General features: G+C 57.4%; 1 protein-coding gene across 3 annotated transcripts in view; it reads right to left on the bottom strand.

Annotated features, from left to right (window-relative positions):
* PLXNA2 (plexin A2) overlaps positions 1–17,482 on the bottom strand; it is a 142,598-nt gene that overhangs the window by 44,147 nt on the left and 80,969 nt on the right. For all 3 annotated transcript variants that reach the window (XM_063418096.1, XM_063418098.1, XM_063418099.1), the window contains exons 5-10: positions 17,107–17,207; positions 13,841–13,964; positions 12,809–12,962; positions 11,469–11,565; positions 9,139–9,253; positions 1,035–1,235 (exon numbers count right to left, since the gene is read on the bottom strand). In XM_063418096.1, the coding sequence (XP_063274166.1) occupies positions 1,035–1,235; positions 9,139–9,253; positions 11,469–11,565; positions 12,809–12,962; positions 13,841–13,964; positions 17,107–17,207 (792 nt within the window). The remainder of the gene's footprint in view (positions 1–1,034; positions 1,236–9,138; positions 9,254–11,468; positions 11,566–12,808; positions 12,963–13,840; positions 13,965–17,106; positions 17,208–17,482) is intronic.

Here is a 17,482-nt window from a genome sequence, read left to right as displayed (position 1 = left end):
CCTGCATTGGCCACTTGTGTTTTGGCAGCCCCAGGTGCCCACCAGGGTGACTTTGGGGTGCCCTGGGTTCTGTGGAGAGGCTGAGCCCTGTCCTGTGGAGGGATTATCCTGCCCTGCTCCTGGCGCAGCATCACCCCGGTGATTCCTCTCTCTCCCCCGGTGATTTTCCCCTCTCCCTGACCGTGATTCCCCTCTCCTCCCCGGTGATTCCCCTCTCCCTGTTAGTGATTTTCCCCTCTCCTCCCCAGTGATTTTCCCCTCTCCCTGCCCGTGATTCCCCTTTTCCCTGCCCGGTGATTCCCTCTCCTCCCCGGTGATTCCCCTCTCCCCGGGCTGTTTCCCTGTCCCCCTCCTCCCCTGCTCCCCAGCGCTGCTCTGTTCATCCAGCCACCGTGACCGGGGATTTGACAGCTCCCCGATAAGGGCTCTGTGATTCTCCTTATCTCCCCGTGTGTGAATTAGCCTGCCTTAACACCTGAATTCCCTCCTCCTCCTCCTCCTCCCCTTCCCCGGGCTGACCCCCACGGCAGCCAGGGCACTCCAGATAAGGCATCTCCTCCCCAAACCTCAGGTGGGCATTCTCCACCTGGGTCCAGGATGAGAGATTCTCCTCCCTGGGCTCTGGGATGAGAGATTCTCCTCCCTGGGCTCTGGGATGAGAGATTCTCCTCCCTGGGCTGCAGGATGAGAGATTCTCCTCCCTGGGCTCTGGGGTGAGAGATTCTCCTCCCTGGGCTCCGGGATGAGAGATTCTCCTCCCTGGGCTCTGGGATGAGAGATTCTCCTCCCTGGGCTCCGGGATGAGAGATTCTCCTCCCTGGGCTCCGGGATGAGAGATTCTCCACCCTGGGCTCTGGGGTGAGAGATTCTCCTCCCTGGGCTCCGGGATGAGAGATTCTCCACCCTGGGCTCTGGGGTGAGAGATTCTCCTCCCTGGGCTCCGGGATGAGAGATTCTCCTCCCTGGGCTGCAGGATGAGAGATTCTCCTCCCTCCCCGTGCCCCTGTGCCCCTGTGCCAAGGCCCCGCTCTCACCGAGCTGTTCTGGCACTGCACGCTGGAGCTGTTGAAGCGCAGGGCGGGCACCCTGTGCACGATGCCCTGGATGCTGAGCACGCACTCGTAGCCCCTCTGGCCCGACTGGGGCTGTGGCAGGTTCCTGGCCTTCAGCGTGATGGGCTTCACCTCTCCCACCGGGATCAGGATCTCCTCCGTGGGGAAGAGCTGGGGGCAGTCCTGGGAGGCAGGGAGAGAAGAGGGAGGTTACGGGTGGGGAGGCAGAGGGTTTTAGTTTTTATATTTTTAATCTATTTGTAATCCTGCAGTTCTTTGGTTTGTAACTCCAAACTCCACACACAGCGTGAGCTGCTGCTCTCCCATTTTGACACAATTCCAGACCTCGGAATCAAGGACACCTCACTGCCTCAGGCCTCAAGAAATTTAAACAAAAGTGAATCTGAGGGAAGCAATCTTGGGGTAAATGACTTCATTGCCTGAAGCTGTAATTGGAAAATTAACCTCCAGTATGCAAATGGACCAAAGTTACAGAAGTGTGAACACCCGTGACCATTGTCCATTTTCGGGTGCAGCCCCGGGGGCTTTGTCTGCCCTAATTGTACCTGCAGGCCCTTCAGTGAATAGAAGGGGTTTTATTCCTCTGATTTTGTCTGCCCTCTGTTTTTAAGTAAGCCCCATAAGGCATCAGAGGAGCAGCAGGCGTGGCCAGGTCTGGGCCGATGTCCCCGCACGTCCCCAGCGCCCAGGACCTGCCCCTGCCCAGCCCAGCTGCGGGTGAAGGGCAGGGACAGAGAACCCCCCGTGCCCTGGGGCTGCCACCGCTCTCCTCTGCGGCTGCTCAAGGAGGGACTCCCTCCCTGGGGATAAATCCAAGGTGTCCTCCCCGCTCCGGGTTTCCCACGGGTTTTATCTGCAGCTCCTGCTGTACCCTCCCGAGGAGCTGAGCCCTTATCAGCAGCTGCAGCCCTGCTGAGCCCCCTGCTCCGGGAGGGGATGGGCACTCCCAGCCACGGGGGCTCCTCCTAATCCCGTTGCACCCCTCAGATTCCTGGTGCTGTGCAGGGAGATGGATCAGCCCCGGCTGTGCTCCCCTCTCAGCACCAGGCACTGTTCCGCTCGGTAATCTCAGGAAAATTAGGCCAAGGTGCCATTAATTTCTGAGGTGACACGAAGTTCTGCTCTGTCTGCTCTCCATGCTCCACCACCTCTGCCCTCCTGAATCGCCCACCCAGCTCCTGTGCTGGGGCTGGCAGCGTTTTCCTGGGCTGGGGAGTGCCTGGGTGGGATCCGTGCCTCTGCCAGCTGCCTGGGCAAAGCATCCCACCCGAACTGCCCCTCCTGTCTCCAAATCCCAGCATGGTTTGGGTGGGAAGGGACCTTAAAATTCATCCCTGGAAGTGTCCAAGGCCAGGTTGGAGCAATCTGGGATTGTGGAAGGTGTCCCTGGCCACAGCAGGGGGTGGAATGAGGTGATTTTTAAGATCCCTTCCAACCCAAACCGTGTGTGACTCTGTGAAACACCACTGCACAGCAGAACACATCTCCAGTTCGCCCAAGCACAAACCAAATGTCTAAATGAAACCCTGAGACAGACCACAGAAAATGACTTATCAGCTGCTGGTAACTGTGACATCCCTCCCGTGAGACCTCAGCATCCCCAGCATTATCTCTGCACAACACACTGGGAAATACAATTTTTCTTCAATTTCCACACCAGGAACTGCAACACGCTGAGACAAAGGCTCTGACCATCAGCTGTATTTACATTCTGCTCAGCTCTAATGTGCTTTGATCTAATGGAACAAGGTACCTAAGTACCTGTAAGCACCTGACACTGAGTGATTAATCCCGAGCTAAAGCAGGAGTTTAGAACAAACGCGCCTCCCTTCCCTCTGCAAATCCCAGACTGGCATCCCGAGCCCTCTGCCCCAGCCTGGGGATGAAAGGAAATCCTGCTGATGGCAATGCCAGATCCTGCCCAGATCCCACAGGACAGCGTGTCCAGGGGGAAGATCCCCCTCCCCGGGCCAGGCTGCCCCTGCAGCTCCCAGGCAGCCCCAGGGGAAGCTGTTCCACCGCTGGCTCAAGCCAGCTGTAAATGAGGAACAGATGCTCCCCCGGTCTGGAGGAGCCACTAACTTAAACTGCAGCCTCATAAACCTTTTTAGTGGCACTTTTCCGTATATATATTTTATTTTATTTCTAACAGGGACTTTCACGGATTAACAGCCAAGAGTGATTTCAAACTCCATCAGCTGCAGTGGAGCGGGTCCAGAGGCTGCAGGGGAATGGCATTCCCTGCTTCCCACTGACCCTGGGGCCCTGGATCCACCCCCAGAAACTCCCTGGACCCACAGCATTTTCCATGCAGCTCCTCCAAGCTGGCTCTGCACATTCCTTCCACACGCCTGTGCCACCTTCCCCTCAGCACCTGCCTGCATTTGAGGCTTTGCATTTCACTCCAGGTCCTGTGGAACACCAGGAGCACAGAAGAGGCTCCGCTCCTGAGAGCTGCCCACCGTGGATTGGAAGGAAAAGCAGCCTGGAGCCGCCGAACCCTTCACCCCATTAGGACTGAAAACAACAAAACCTCCACTTGCATCACCAGTGGGAGAACTTCAGTGCACAGTCCTGAAAATAATGAATATGTTATGGGCCATTATCCTCCCTGGCCAGCTCCGTCCGTGAGGCGACTGCTAAGGAAAGGCTCCTGCCTTCCCCGGCACAGAGAGGACTCCCATCCCCAGATCTGCTCTCTGGTGCTGAAAACGCTGGCAGCAAAATTTGTTCTGCCATCATTAGTGATGAATGGGACAAAATAGGATTTTTTTTTTTCTTTTCATTCCTCTGGTTCCAGTGGAAGGAAAATGTCACATTGGGATTGTGGGGAAAGCAAGGCAGGCGCAGCCTGGACGGGAGCTCTGTGCTGGCTGACAGCTGCAGAGATCACACTAATAAGGGATCCACATTTTGGGATGGAGATATCCATAGGAAGATGTCAGACCCTGGAAAACCCGGGATGCTCGTGGGGAGCCCCAGTGCTGCAGACAGGCACTGCTGAATTCCTCAGCAGAGCGAGCAGAGCTGCGGGAGCTGCCAGGGCTGGGGAGGGTTTGGGTCAGCTCAGACCTGCACGTCCTGTGCAGCCCCTGTGAGCCATCTCCAGCCTCAGTGCTCGGCTTTCAGGGCTTTTCTTTATCCAGTTTGTTTTCTAAATTGCTGCAGCAACAATATGCACCCCTAAACCCCTGAATACCCATGTCCCTGCACCCAAATCCCTGCACAGCCACATCCCTGCACCTCAAATCCCCAAATACCCAAATCCCTGCACCCAAATCCCTGCACAGCCACATCACTGCACCCTAAATCCTGAATACCCAAATCCCTGCACAGCCACATCACTGCACCCTAAATCCTGAATACCCAAATCCCTGCACCCCAAATCCCTGCACAGCCACATCCTTGCACCTCAAATCCCCAAATACTCAAATCCCTGCACCCCAAATCCCTGCACAGCCACATTCTCACACCCCAAATCTTGAATACCCAAATCCCTGAAGCCCCATGTCCCTGAACCCAAACCCCTGCACTCCCACATCACTGCTCACACAGACCCTGTGTGGGGGTTTTGGCCCCCACGTGGGTGCTGCTGAAGGAGAACAGCCTGGCAGGGTGCTTTGGCCCTCTGTCACCTCTCCCAGCTGCTCCCTGGTCGAAAAAACAATGTTCAGATGAATTATTTAGTCAGGGATTTGTCACCAGCTTGAGCAGCGCCTCTGCCGATGCCGATTTCTTTTACAGGAATTTCCCAGTGCCTGGGAAGGGTTGGCAGCACCAGCCCTGCCCCTGCTGGGGTCGGGCTGTGTGGCCAAGGTCCCTCGTGTCCCCGCTCCGCCAGGCTCAGCCCGGGTGCCCCATCCTCCCTTTCCTCCCCAGGAGGAGCGAGAGAGGCGCCCAGAAAACCCCGACTGAAGGCGGTGGAGCACACAGCTTGTTCCATAATCAGTTTACTTTGTTTTCTAATTCATGAGAGGTAAATCCTGCAGCGAGTTAGAAAAGGCCATTATTGCCTCCTCTCGCTAAACAAACACGCAGAATCCTCTCATTATCCTCCTTGACTTCCCCGCGCCAGAATAAACACGGATCAGATCTGCTGCGGGAAGACAAGGCTCCGATGCCTGAGTGGCACAGACTCTCGGGGAATATTCTGCCTGTGAAGTATCAGCACACACAATTTACAAAGACATTTTATGCTTCTCCAACACTTTTTTAGCCTCAAAGACTGCAAGGTCTATAAATACCTTAAAGACCCGCGTTCTGCAGCTGTCTCTGGAGCAGAACAGAGCACCCATGGTTATTATTTGTGTTTAACCGAGCAGTTTTAGTAGGTCAAACCTCCTTGCTCTTATTTGGAAAAAAAAATTGCCTAGAAGTGGCAGGCAATTCTTCTGACTACGGGATTTAGCCCAAATGGCAGAAAATAGACTGTTTTTGTACTTTTCATCTTCAAAAAACCCCCGCAAACTCTCCCCGAACGTTAACTTGCCGCACGTTATTTTAAAGTTATAAACATAACCCAATCTGGCACGTGAATGTAAACCCCTGGTTCACAGCCGTGTTCCCAATGATATAAATTACAGTCCCTGTCACTCATGGAAACACATTATCCTTCATTTATGCCACTGGAGAGGAGAGCAGCCCCCGTTCCTTGGAAACCAGACATGAAAGGAAGGCAGCTGGAGCCCGGCCTGGAGAATTCCTCCCCACACCATCAGCCCCGAGCTGCGGGCACGTGCTGTAACCTGGGCCCTCTCCATTAATTTGGGGAGCAGGGGGGTATTTACAGCCGTGGAGGGGATCTTCCCCTCCTCTGAGCCACCCTTTGTGTGCCAGAGGGGAGGACAGGAGCGATTCCCTGGCACGGGGACAGGGCAGAGGCAGGAGCATCTCCTCTGCTCCCCGCAGCTCTTCCCCGCCCGGCTCCTTCCCTGTGAACACCAAACATCCACAGCAGGGATGAAAAATCACAGCCACGGCTCAGAGCTGAGGGGATTTCGCTGCACCCGGGCTTTCTGTTCCTCTTTCAGGCAAAGCATCTCCCCAAAGTCAGGAGTGACCCAGCAAGGTCATGGGCTGCCCTTGGTGGCCTGAGACGTGGCTGTCACCTCCCGCACATCGCAGCTCTCCCGGGGTGGGGATTGTCAGCACAGGCGTGAGGAAGGGCTGATGTGGTTTTGTTGCCTTCAGGGCACATCAAGCAGCACTCAGCACCCAAGGGCACGGCCAGGGGCAAGGGCGTTGCCATAAGGACTCCCAGGAATTCCAAGGAGCCATCAGGGCGCTGAAATCCCTGGATCTGAAACTCTCTGTGCCCAGACCTGCGTCCCTCCAGTGGAAATGGCATTATCAGCACACACTGACCACAGAGGGATGGGCTCCCACATCCCGGGGGCTGAGAGGATTTGTTTGGTTCTAGCTCTCCTCTGGGATGGGTGTGAGGGTGTTTATGTATCCACATTCCTCCTCATCTGGAAGTTTCCAGCATTTAGAGAGAGACACATAAAACCTCACGGACACACAAACCAAACCACGTCAGACACAATAAAATGGTGCCATTGGCTTGATCTGGAGCTGTGTAAATGGGACCATCAGTGCTCCACAGCCACGAGAACCTCTTGGAAAAATCCTGATTCAGTGGGAGCAAGGTCTGAGCAGGCACCTTCTCTAACATTGAAGACTCTGACAAAAAGGACAGGAAAATAATTGTTTCTCTAATTATTAACTCCTGAAAAATTGGCTGCCTGGAAATGGAGAGGAGTTGGGATCCCCCATCTCAGAAATTCCCATGAGAGGGAGGATATCAGGAGCAGCCAGCTCTGTCCTGCAAGATCCCTCTGTGTTCATTGACCAGTGACCCCAGACCCTGTGTTCATCATTCCCACTTTTCCTGAAGCACCCACCCCCCTCGGGGGCTCCCTCTGCATCCCCCACATCTGTCCCCGAGCTCTGCCCTGGGATCTGAGCAAACAATTCCCGCTGACAGGGCAGGTGGAGGGGTGAGAAAAGCTCTCTGGGTTGTGTTTTCATGGGAGGCAGGGCAAAAAGGCAGCGTTTGGCTCGGTCAGTGGGGGCAGGAGCCTGCAAGGAGCCAGAGCACAGCTCGGGAAGAGGGAAATTCTCTCCCCCGTCTCCTGGTGAAGTGGCTGAGGCTTTGAGCTCCTGTTCCTCCTCCAGACAGACAACTCCTGGGAGCATCAAAGGGAGCTCGTTACACATCCAATCCCCCTGGGACGCCAGTGCTGATGGGCCAGGAGTAAAAGGGAATATTCAAGATATTTTCCCTTAAATTAAATATAAAGATGCGAGCAGATTTGCGGGCCCGTGTGAACACGTGTGTAAACCTTACGTAAGGAGAGGCACAGGGGACTGAAAGTAGGGCACAGACACGGAGATCACGGCTCCAAACACCACTGGCTCTGCTGGGGAGGCAGCCAGGCTAAGCACAAACAATTTCCTAATACATCAGGCCGTGACACAATGAGAACATTGTGATCTGAATGGGTTTAGGAGAGGAAACTCTTCATGAGGCATTTACTTATTTCTGTGTTGGTGAAGAGCCCATGGCAAAGGCATTACCACCATGCTGTGTGTGAAGAGGAAATTCATTGCTCTTAAATAAGCAAACACATTGATTCGGGGTGGTTCTGCCTGTGCTCAGAGGTCTGGGGAAGAAGCGATGGACAGCAGAGCTCTTGCATCGTTATCATCAGCCCTTATCACGACTAATCAGCAGGAGGGTGTGGGATACCCCAAAACATCCCTGGTAAGGAACAGCCTCTGCAGGAGGAGGAGACAGAGGAAGCTCTTTGGAGACACAAAGCCCTGTGATCCCAGCAGGAACTTCCAGAGACACCAACTCCTCCACTTCTCCTCTGTGTGATCTCAGGCAAGTCCTGGGCGCTCCCAGGAGGAAAACAGAGATAATGGGATTGTCCCACTTAGCAGACACTTGTCAGACACTTCTGAGATCCGGGGCTGGAGACCCACAGAAGGGAGAACTCCAACTGCAGCCTGGGAGGACGGGGATGCTTTGAGTGTGAAGGAGAAACACCCCATCACTCAAGAGGAGGAGAAACTAAAGGTTTTGCTTTTTCTTGATATGGTGAAAGGTTTCTTGACTGAACTGGTTGGAGAAAGCGTTTGGTTTGTTCCTGGGGTGGGCGCTTCTCCATCACTCACTGACAAGGATTTGTCTAGATGCTGTCATACCTTCCTCTCCTTTCCTTTTCTCGTGTTTGCAGGACTCCTCACTGCTGCCTCTCCCACTTCCCAGGACTCTCAGGATTTCCAGAGCATCTTTTAATCCACTTTTCCCTTGCAGATTTAGGAGCTGCACTCATTTCAGGTGCCACAAAGCTATTTGTAGGGACAGTGAGGGCAAAGACCGGGACCCTGCCAGCAGCAGGTCCTCATGAAGATGAAGCAGGCAGGACAAGGAGTGCAGAAACCCCAGGCCAGGAGCTCCTGGCAATGTTCAGTCAGGGATTTGTGCTAACAAACTCCTTTCCTCCACGGATCTCTCTGCCTTGGGACACACAGGAGAGCTGGCAGAGCCATTCACGGCCGTGCCTTTCCAAGTGTTAAAAGCATTTTTGGATGGGAGCCCCACACCTTTTATGAGCTGCTAAGAGAGATGGCTCCGGGTCCAGGCGCTGGAACCTGAAGCAAGTCCCTTTTCCAAAATCTGGGGCTGTGCACTTGGGTAATTCCTGCCATAAATCCCGGTCCTGCCAGCACTGAGCAGCCCCGGGCAGCCCCCAGACCCTGCCCAGCCCTCCCTGCCGGGGCTGCCAGGCAGCGATGCTGAACAGTGGAGGAGTCCCCGGGACCCCCGGGGGAAAGCACTGCAGTAATTACCGCAATTAATGAACTCGGGCATTCCCACGCAGCAGGGGAGGGCTCAGGTCAGGAGCAGCACTTGGGTGACACCAACACCTCCCTGCCCCAGAGCTGCACCTGCACTTTTGGACACCAGGGACACACGGGCAGCCAACAAACCCCAGGTGAGCGCGGGTCACGCTGCTCGTGGCACGGAGAAGCCGAGGCTGGGGGAAGGAGGTACCTCGGAGACGTTGATCCGTCCCTCCTGGAAGGAGCAGGTGGTGGGGTCGTGGGTGCACAGGTTCCGGTACTTGCACCAGTGGCAGCGGAAGGCGCTGTTGACGCAGGACAGGCACCTGCGGGGAGAGCGGGGTCAGCACGGGGCTCAGCACCTCGGCATGGCTGCAGCCACCTCCAGGCCTCGCCAGAACTCCAGGATTTCCTGGGAAAACAACTTCTGTGTGGTTCTGATACGGCAAAAACCAAGGAAGGGGTTTGGGAAAGGGCACCACAGACAGACTCGGGGCAGGCTCAGGAGTTATTCCACAGTAAAATGCAATCTGGGATTTATTGCACGTGGTTGGATTGGAGTAAAATAGAGCAGGGCCTTGCACAGGCACCAGGCTTGGGGTTTAGTTTCTAGAAAAGGCGGCAAGCCCGGCAAAAATGGGATCAGTTGTTCTACAAGTCAGGAACGCTTGAAGTCAACAGCAACACTTCTGCCTGGCTTGGAGTGCAGAGGGTGCAGCAAGTGCTTTTGATCCATGTTGGGGAAAAAAAAATTAACTGTTTTTGAAATGTTTTTGAAAGAACACAGACCCTTTTCAGCCCCAGGGGACCCAGCTGCCAGCAGAGTGGCTGGGTGGGCTTTGTTCCCCACTCGCTGCTGCCACGGAGATGCAGGAGCTGTGACAGCTGCTAATCCTGGCAGTTGCCACCTCCTCCATCTCGGAGGCCACCCCTGCTGCCACGTGGCAGCTCTTGGTGGCACAAGGATCAGCTGTGCCCATGGCCTCAGTCCCATGCCACAGCGTCCTGGTGCTGCCTGCAGAGGGAAGGGCCCGGGGATGTGCTGGAGCAGGGCCAGGGCAGGCAGACAAATGTCACCAGGGAAGTGGCAGCGTGGCCTGAGGCATGAAGGCCTGGAAGAGGAGCAGAGCAGCTCTGCAGGCAGGGGCTCTCTGTGCCAGCTGGGGCAGTGGGAGCTCTGGTGAGCTGCTGCCACCAGGACCAGCTCTAATAACTCAATTGTCTTCTCCTTCTGATGCATTCCTGGTGACCTCAATAGCCAGGGGAGCTTATTCTAATCGTGCACAGGCAAATCTGGGGGAGAACACCCAGTGCTTGTTTAATTACTCCTCTGCCTGACCCATTTCTGTCCCTGTTTGGGTCTGTAACACCTCACCTGGCCTGGCCTGGCCTCCAGCATCCCCAGCAGGGGCTGGTGGAGCTCCCAGTTTCCCCTCTAAGGGAGGAGGATCTCCCAGGCCAGTGGTTTGGTTTGGCACCTCTCCCTGTTCTGTGGTTTCTGTGGTTTCCTGCTGCTGCTCCCAGCCCTCCCCAGGCCTGGCAGCAGGACAAGGGGTCCCAGTGGGATCCAGAGCTCCCAGACTTACACCAGGTCACCAGCTTGGTTCTTTCACCCCCATCCAGCTTTCTCAAGGACCACTGCATCCTTTGCTTCCTCCTCCACCTCATCATGTTCAGCATTGTCCCTGCCCCAGGAGCCCCCCCAGCCCTGCCACCCCCATCCAGCTGCTGGCAGGTCCTGCCCGCAGTGCTGGAGCTCGCTTTGTTCCAGAGAGAAATCCATAAATGCTGCGGGGCTGTGAATGTGTTTTTAAGGCCGCCCAGCTGCCTGCTGCCTTCCAGTGCCCGGGGGGATGTGATTCCACCAACCCTCAGCAAAACTGAGCCCCTCCACTGAGCCTCCACTGGGCCTCCCACATGGCTGGGCTGCAGCCCACCTCCCCCTCCTGCAGCCCACCTCCATCTCCTGCAGCCCACCTCCCCCTCCTGCAGCCCACCTCCATCTCCTGCAGCCCACCTCCCCCTCCTGCAGCCCACCTTCCCCTCCTGCAGCCCACCTTCCCCTCCTGCAGCCCACCTTCCCCTGCCCGTATCCCACATCCCATCCCTTCCCTTCCCTTCCCTTCCCTTCCCTTCCCTTCCCTTCCCTTCCCTTCCCTTCCCTTCCCTTCCCTTCCCTTCCCTTCCCTTCCCTTCCCTTCCCTTCCCTTCCCTTCCCTTCCCTTCCCTTCCCTTCCCTTCCCTTCCCTTCCCTTCCCTTCCCGGCTCTCAGTTGCGGGATCGCGCAGCTTGGGGGCACCCGCAGGTTGAGGTTGTTGCTGTCTCTCTCCACCTGCTCCCTCCGAGGCTCCAGAGCTCCGCACGCCCGCAGAGCCCCGCGGAGCCGCGGGCAGGGGCTGCTGCTGCTCTGTCGCTGTCCCTGTCACACACCGTGCGCGCTGTGCCCTCTGTGCCAGCCCCCCCGGCCGCCCCCGCCGCCCCCTCCCCGCATCTTTGGGGCTGGATTTCGGCTCTGCCTGGGGACAGGGAAGGGGCACTCACAGCTGGTGGGCGCTGCAGTTGTAGAACTTGAACTCGGTGCTGACGAAGGTCCTGCCCGTCTCCCGGGACTTCAGCTGCAGCAGGACGCCGAACCAGTCTGGGGAGGCAGAGCAGAGCCCGGAGTCGGGGCTGCCCCGGGGGCGAGGGGAGCAGGAGCACACCCGGGCTGACCCGCTGCCCCCGCCCGCCTGCTGAGCCCCCCGCGGCTGGGGGGGCTCGGGTTTCCATCTCCCACCCCAAGACCCCCGCCCACACCCTGCTCTGGAGCACCCCGGGGTGCCCGTGTCCAGAAATGCCTCCAGAACACCAGCCCTGAGGGCAAACTGGAGCAGAGAGGAGGGTAAGCACTGCTGTGGAACGGGGCTGGAGCCTCACCCTGATCCCTGGTTCCCTCTCCAGGATAAAAAGTGAGCCTATTCTGAGACACAGCCCAGGAATCATGGAAGGCTTTGGGTCAGAAGGGATCCTCAAAGACCCAGTGCCACCCCCTGCCATGGCTGGGACACCTTCCACCACCCCAGGGTGCTCCAAACCCCATCCAACCCCATCCCTGAACACTTCCAGGGACTGGGCATCATCTCCCAGAATTATCTCCTGGAGCAGGAGCCCCTGCTGGAAACAAGGGAAGCACCAGAGGAGCTCCTCAGGAGCCTCAGCTCGGGGTTAATTAAGGGCAGATTGTTCTTTTGGGGCTCCTGTTTGTTTTGGGGCTGCTGTTTGTTTTGGGGCTGCTGTGGGGAAGCCAATCCTGGCCCTGCTGCCACGGGCCTCTGGGCCCTGCAGTGCTCCCCAAGGCTCCACAAAATGCCTCAGAATCACAAAGACATCAGCAGGGAGGCACCATGGACACCTGGAAGGATGCCAAGGGGAAAATGAGCTCCAGGCCAGTGGCACTTTGGTTATGAGAAGAGAAAATATGACAGGGGTGACATTAACGAGGAGCCAACCCAAAGATCAGCACCCAAAGAGAGAAACTGCAGCCACCTACTCGTGGCTGCTGAGCCAGGCCCAGGGGCGATTCCTGCTTCCCAGACTGACCCAGCCTGGCAGGGCTGAGAGCTCCTGGCCACCCTGGAGGGGACAGACGGCTCCTGTCCTGCCCTGGCAGCACAGGGAGGGAGTAAGGACAGGGCAGGCTCTCACTGCTGCCTGCTGCCAGCCCGTCCTGCCCTATGTGGGATGCATTTCCCAGGGATGAAGCTCTCTGGGCTCAACAGGCTTTGACAGCAGCATGAATTTCTCCAGCAGCAGCCCCGAAGGCTCCGCTCTGCTCAGCTGATACTCCCAAAGCTGCTCGGTGCTGTCTGACACCCTGTCACTGCCCAGCAGCCGTCACTCACCCTGATCCACGGGGATGGCAGGGACATCCTTGGCTGGCGGGGACACACAAACCACCTGGCTGCCCGACACCTGCCCCTCCACCTCGGTCAGGTTCCCAAAGAGGCAGCTGACCCCAGCACTCAGGTCAGGAGCGTCCTTCACCCACAGGCTGAGCTGCACAGGGACACAAGGCAGAGCTGTGAGCTCAAAGCAGAGCTGTGAGCTCAAAACAGAGGCACAGCCACCCAAATCTGCCCCGAATTCCCAGTCCCAGCTGTTTTCCCTTTCAAAACCACCCCCTGAAATCACCCACCTGCCCACAGTCGGTGGCCAGCTGCCCTCTCATGGGGAAGGGAGGACACAGGAAGGCCAGGATGTTCTTTATGGGCACAAACCCACCTTGCCCAGCCTTGGGGCGCTGCAGGTCAGGAGTGGTGGCAGTGGCAGCTTTTTGTCCCCTGGCTGCTCTGCAGAGGCTTTGCCACCCTCAGTGCCTGTGCCTGAGAGCAGCAGGGACAGTCCCCAAACCCCTGAGCCCAAACTACCTCCCTCCCCAATGGGGAGACCCCCCTGCCCTGGCCTGGCAGGAGCAAGTCCCCAGTGTCCCCAGCACACCTGAGGAGTGTCCCCGTGGCAAACCTGTGCCTGGAGGGCTGAGTCTCCTGTCCCCACCCCGTTCTCACACGGTGCTGGGGCGGCCCGGGAAGGGGGGGCAGCAGGACCAGCTGCCACAGGGGTGTGGGGGGCTCTGGCAGCAACAGCTGGGAAGCTTCGGAGAGCCAGGCCTGAGCACAGAGGAGCTCTTTGGGAAACAAAGCCTTTCCTTTCACCAGCTACAGAAACCAGGGAAATGTGAGCTGAGGCACCAGGGGAAGGGGAATTTGTTCCTGCCACCCCCCTCCTCCTCCTCCCCCGGCTCGGGTGACCCCTTGGCTCCCCCGTCCTGCTGTGAGTGTGACTTCATGAGAAAACATTTGTGCCAGAGGGAAGGGGGAAAGGCTGGAGCAGGGCGTGCTCCCTGCCGGGGGTGGCTGTCCCCTGTCCCTGCTCACCGGGAGGCTGTGCTCGGACACGGAGATGCTGCTGGGCTGCACGGCCACGCTCAGGCACTGGGTGATGCTGCCGGCGAAGCGGAACGGCTCCTCTGCCCGCTCGCAGCGGTCCCTCGGGGAGCACCTGGCACACAGGGGCACTCAGAGCTCCGAAAGCGCCCACCAGGGCACAGAACACCCCCAAACCCCCCGGGATGTTCCACGGCAGGGCCTGGCTATGCCCTGCAAGGGGAGCAGGTGTTGGGCACCAGGGTAGGAGCAAAGGGTGCTGGAAAATGTTCTGTGATCAGTAAAAGCACAAAGCCCGAGTATCCCGTGAGTAATTCCTGGGACACAACCCAGAGCTGCCAGTCCCATGTGGTGCTGGGGGTGTGGGGTGAGCCAGGGACTCATCATGTGCACATGAGCTAAAGCAGAAAGCAGCCACAGGGACGGGATGATGCCTCTGTCCTAATTAAAACCACACAGCTCACTAATCATCTCCTCCTGGAGCTGAGGGTGACACACAGCCAGGAATGGGAGCTGCCAGCGGTGCTTGGCTGCTGCTCATGCTTGAGCTCCCGGCTCCTTCCCATTCCCAGCAGCAGGAATCAAGCCCCCGCGCATGCCAAGGTGGCTGGGACTGCTCCTGGCATTCCATGTGCCCCTTGTCCCTGTTTTCCACTGCAGGTGTCCTTGGAGCACAGAGGAATCCAGCTGTCTCCAGCAGAGCACCCTCTGGGAGCCAAGGGAGGGCCATCAGTGTTCCAAACCAGCCTGCGGCGCTGGCATCCCTCCAGGATTCCCTGGTTGATGTCATTTGGGGAAAATCCTTTCCTTCCAGCCCCCTCCATGGGTGCAGATGATGAACTCTCCTTTAGCTGGTTCCTTTGAACCCAAGCATTGTGGGATTCTGTGGAGCAGTGGGAGTGAGGCCTCCTGCTTTAGATTAAGGTGAGTGAAGTTTCCACTTTCCCTTTCCAAACCACCCCCGTGATCCCCAACAAACGCTGGGGCTGCTCTCCTCACCCTCTCCCTTTTGTGCCTTTTCCTTTGCAGCACAAAGGAGCTAAATATGAATGGTGCCAAAGGAAGAAATATCGAGGTTTAAGTGAATCTTGAAGATAGCCCTAAAGTGAGCTCTTGACTGGAGCCTTTATCTCATTGACTCGCTGGAATGGCTCTTTTTTATCATCCTATTTATGGCAACGGCCCCAACAGAGATAAATAGGCCTGGAGACAATAACACACTTGCAGAGAGCAGCACGGGGAAGTCTCGCAGGTTTCAGATCCCACTGGGCTGGAGAGATCCTGTAACAATCTCCAGGAGGCCTCTGATGGCTCCCAAAGAGAAAAGCATCCCTCTGTGCGTGCAGAGGATGAAGAAATCTCCTCCTCCTCCACCCCCCACCCTCTCAGCCACTCCCAAACACAGTGTGAGCATCACCCCCTGACCCAGCACCCTTCCAGGGAGCAGCTGGCAGCAAGAAAATGTGAGAATGGAAGGGGAGAGATGGAAAATTAAATACAAACACCCCAGCACTGGGGGCCTCCCAACAAGGATGACAGAGGTTTCGAGGAACAGCAGGAAAAACCCAATTATTTACAGCTTAAAAAATACAGCTCCAATGTGATCACTGCTCCAAAGTGCAGTGCTTGAAGGGAGAGCTGAGAACTCCCACCAGGGGAGGAGCCCTTGTTGGGAATAGGTTGATGCTGAAATGTCATGGCCAAAAGGGCAGAGGAAATGACACTTTCCTCTCCTCTTGTCATTGAGGGTTTTGTCTCTGCAAAATGAAGATAACAACCTTTACCTGCCTCCCAGGTGGCTTGTGAAGATTCGCCTCATTAGCATGAGGGAAGTGCTCGCTGATCCTTGTGGAGGAGCTGCAGCAGGAGCAGCACCAAACACCCCCGGCACAGGCACACAAAGGGGCAGGCAGAGATCCCACCCTGCTGCCCACCCTGCTGCCCACCCTGCTGCCCCCGCCCCGGGCAGGGCACGCAGGGATCAGGGCAGAGCCCAAGGGATGGAAATCATTCCCTTCTCACAAAGGAGCTGTGGCAGGGAGGACTTTCGGACGTGACTGCACAGAGGGCGGCTCAGCTGCAGGGCTGGACAGGCTCTCTTGGAAAGGGAAAAAGCCGAAAAAACCCCAAAGGATGCCCGGAGTGCCCGGGGGTGCTGCTGTGGGATGCTCAGAGCTCTGCTGGCTCTCCCTCTGGGAGCCTGTGGGATGCTCAGAGCTCTGCTGGCTCTCCCTCTGGGAGCCTGTGGGATGCTCAGAGCTCTGCTGGCTCTCCCTGTGGGATGCTCAGGGGCTGAGCTGCTTCTCCCGCACCTCCCCGAGCGCGGGCACGACCCAGCCCCGCCGTGGGGAGCTCCCCGCGCCCCCGAGCCCCGGATCCAGGCCGGATTTGCAGAGGAGCCGCAGCTCCCCGCTCCCCCCAGCACCTGCTGGCCAGGCGCGGGGCCAAGGCTGCTGCGGGGCGCTGACCCTGCCTCCCCCGGCTCCCCCAGCGGCGCTCGGCGCTGGCACCGGGCCGCAGGGATTTCTGCATTTCCATTCCCCCGCTCCCGGCTCTCCCCTCCTCCCCCGGGCTCCTCTGCCCGGTGGTCTCCCTTCCTGCCTTAGGAAGTGCTCGTCATTATGGCAGGGCACGGAGAGGAAGGGCACGGACACCTCCTGAATGCAGAGAGAATTTCGCGGAGTTCCCCTGCACAAGAGCTCCCCCGGCGCTTTGTGCCTGGCCGTGTGAGGGGGCTGCGGGCTCCCAGCCCCCTGCGGGATCCCCCCGGGGAGGGCTGGAGCTGGGACCCCCTGTTCTCCCTCTCAGGATTCAAATCTCCCTTCCTGGGGCTTTTCAAAGGGCTCCGTGCTCTGCTGTGCTGCTGAAACCTCGCTGGGAGCAAAGCCCCTCTCACAGGATCACATCTGCTGCTGCCTTTAAAAATTCCACGTTATTTGGGATTTGCAGCCTGGGCAAGGAGCAGGAGGGTGCCAAACAGCGGGAGGGGTGTGCAAACCACCAGGCCTCCACTGCCACCAGCTCAAATTCTGCTTTTCCATCGTGCCCACATCACCCTGCCCACCCTGAAGCAGGAGCTGATTTTCCTTCACCTCTCCCCAGGGATTTCCAATGGCATCTGAGCTGCAATGCAGGCAATGTCCAAAGGGGAGAAAAATGGATCTGAGGAACTCCAGCCTAATTTGTTTTGCGTGGGAGGCACTTGGAGGCTTTGAAAGCTGCTTTTATCACCAGGAAACGGCCAGGGCTGGACTTACATGTGGTGGAGGGAGCACCAGCCGCAGTGGGGGTCCCCCGAGCTCAGGCACTCCTGGCAGGTCGTGTACTGCTCACAGGACTCCACGGGCACCCGGGACACCTGCAAGGGAACCACACCTCAGTGCTGCTGTACCTGCAGGGGACAACACCCTCAGTGCTGCTGTACCTGCAGAAATACACAACCTCAGTGCTGAACCTGCAAGAAACAACACCTTCAATGCAGCTGTACCTGTAAGGGAACCACACCCCCAGTGCTGCTGTACCTGCAGGAAACAACACCCTCAGTGCAGCTGTACCTGGATAACCACACACCCTCAGTGTTGAACCTGCAGGAAACAACACCTTCAATGCAGCTGTACCTGTAAGGGAACCACA

Source organism: Prinia subflava, chromosome 23 (genome assembly GCF_021018805.1).
Source record: "Prinia subflava isolate CZ2003 ecotype Zambia chromosome 23, Cam_Psub_1.2, whole genome shotgun sequence".
Taxonomy (NCBI): Eukaryota; Metazoa; Chordata; class Aves; order Passeriformes; family Cisticolidae; genus Prinia; species Prinia subflava.
The sequence above is the reverse complement of the archived record's forward strand: the minus strand, read 5'-3'. Positions and strand labels throughout refer to the sequence as shown.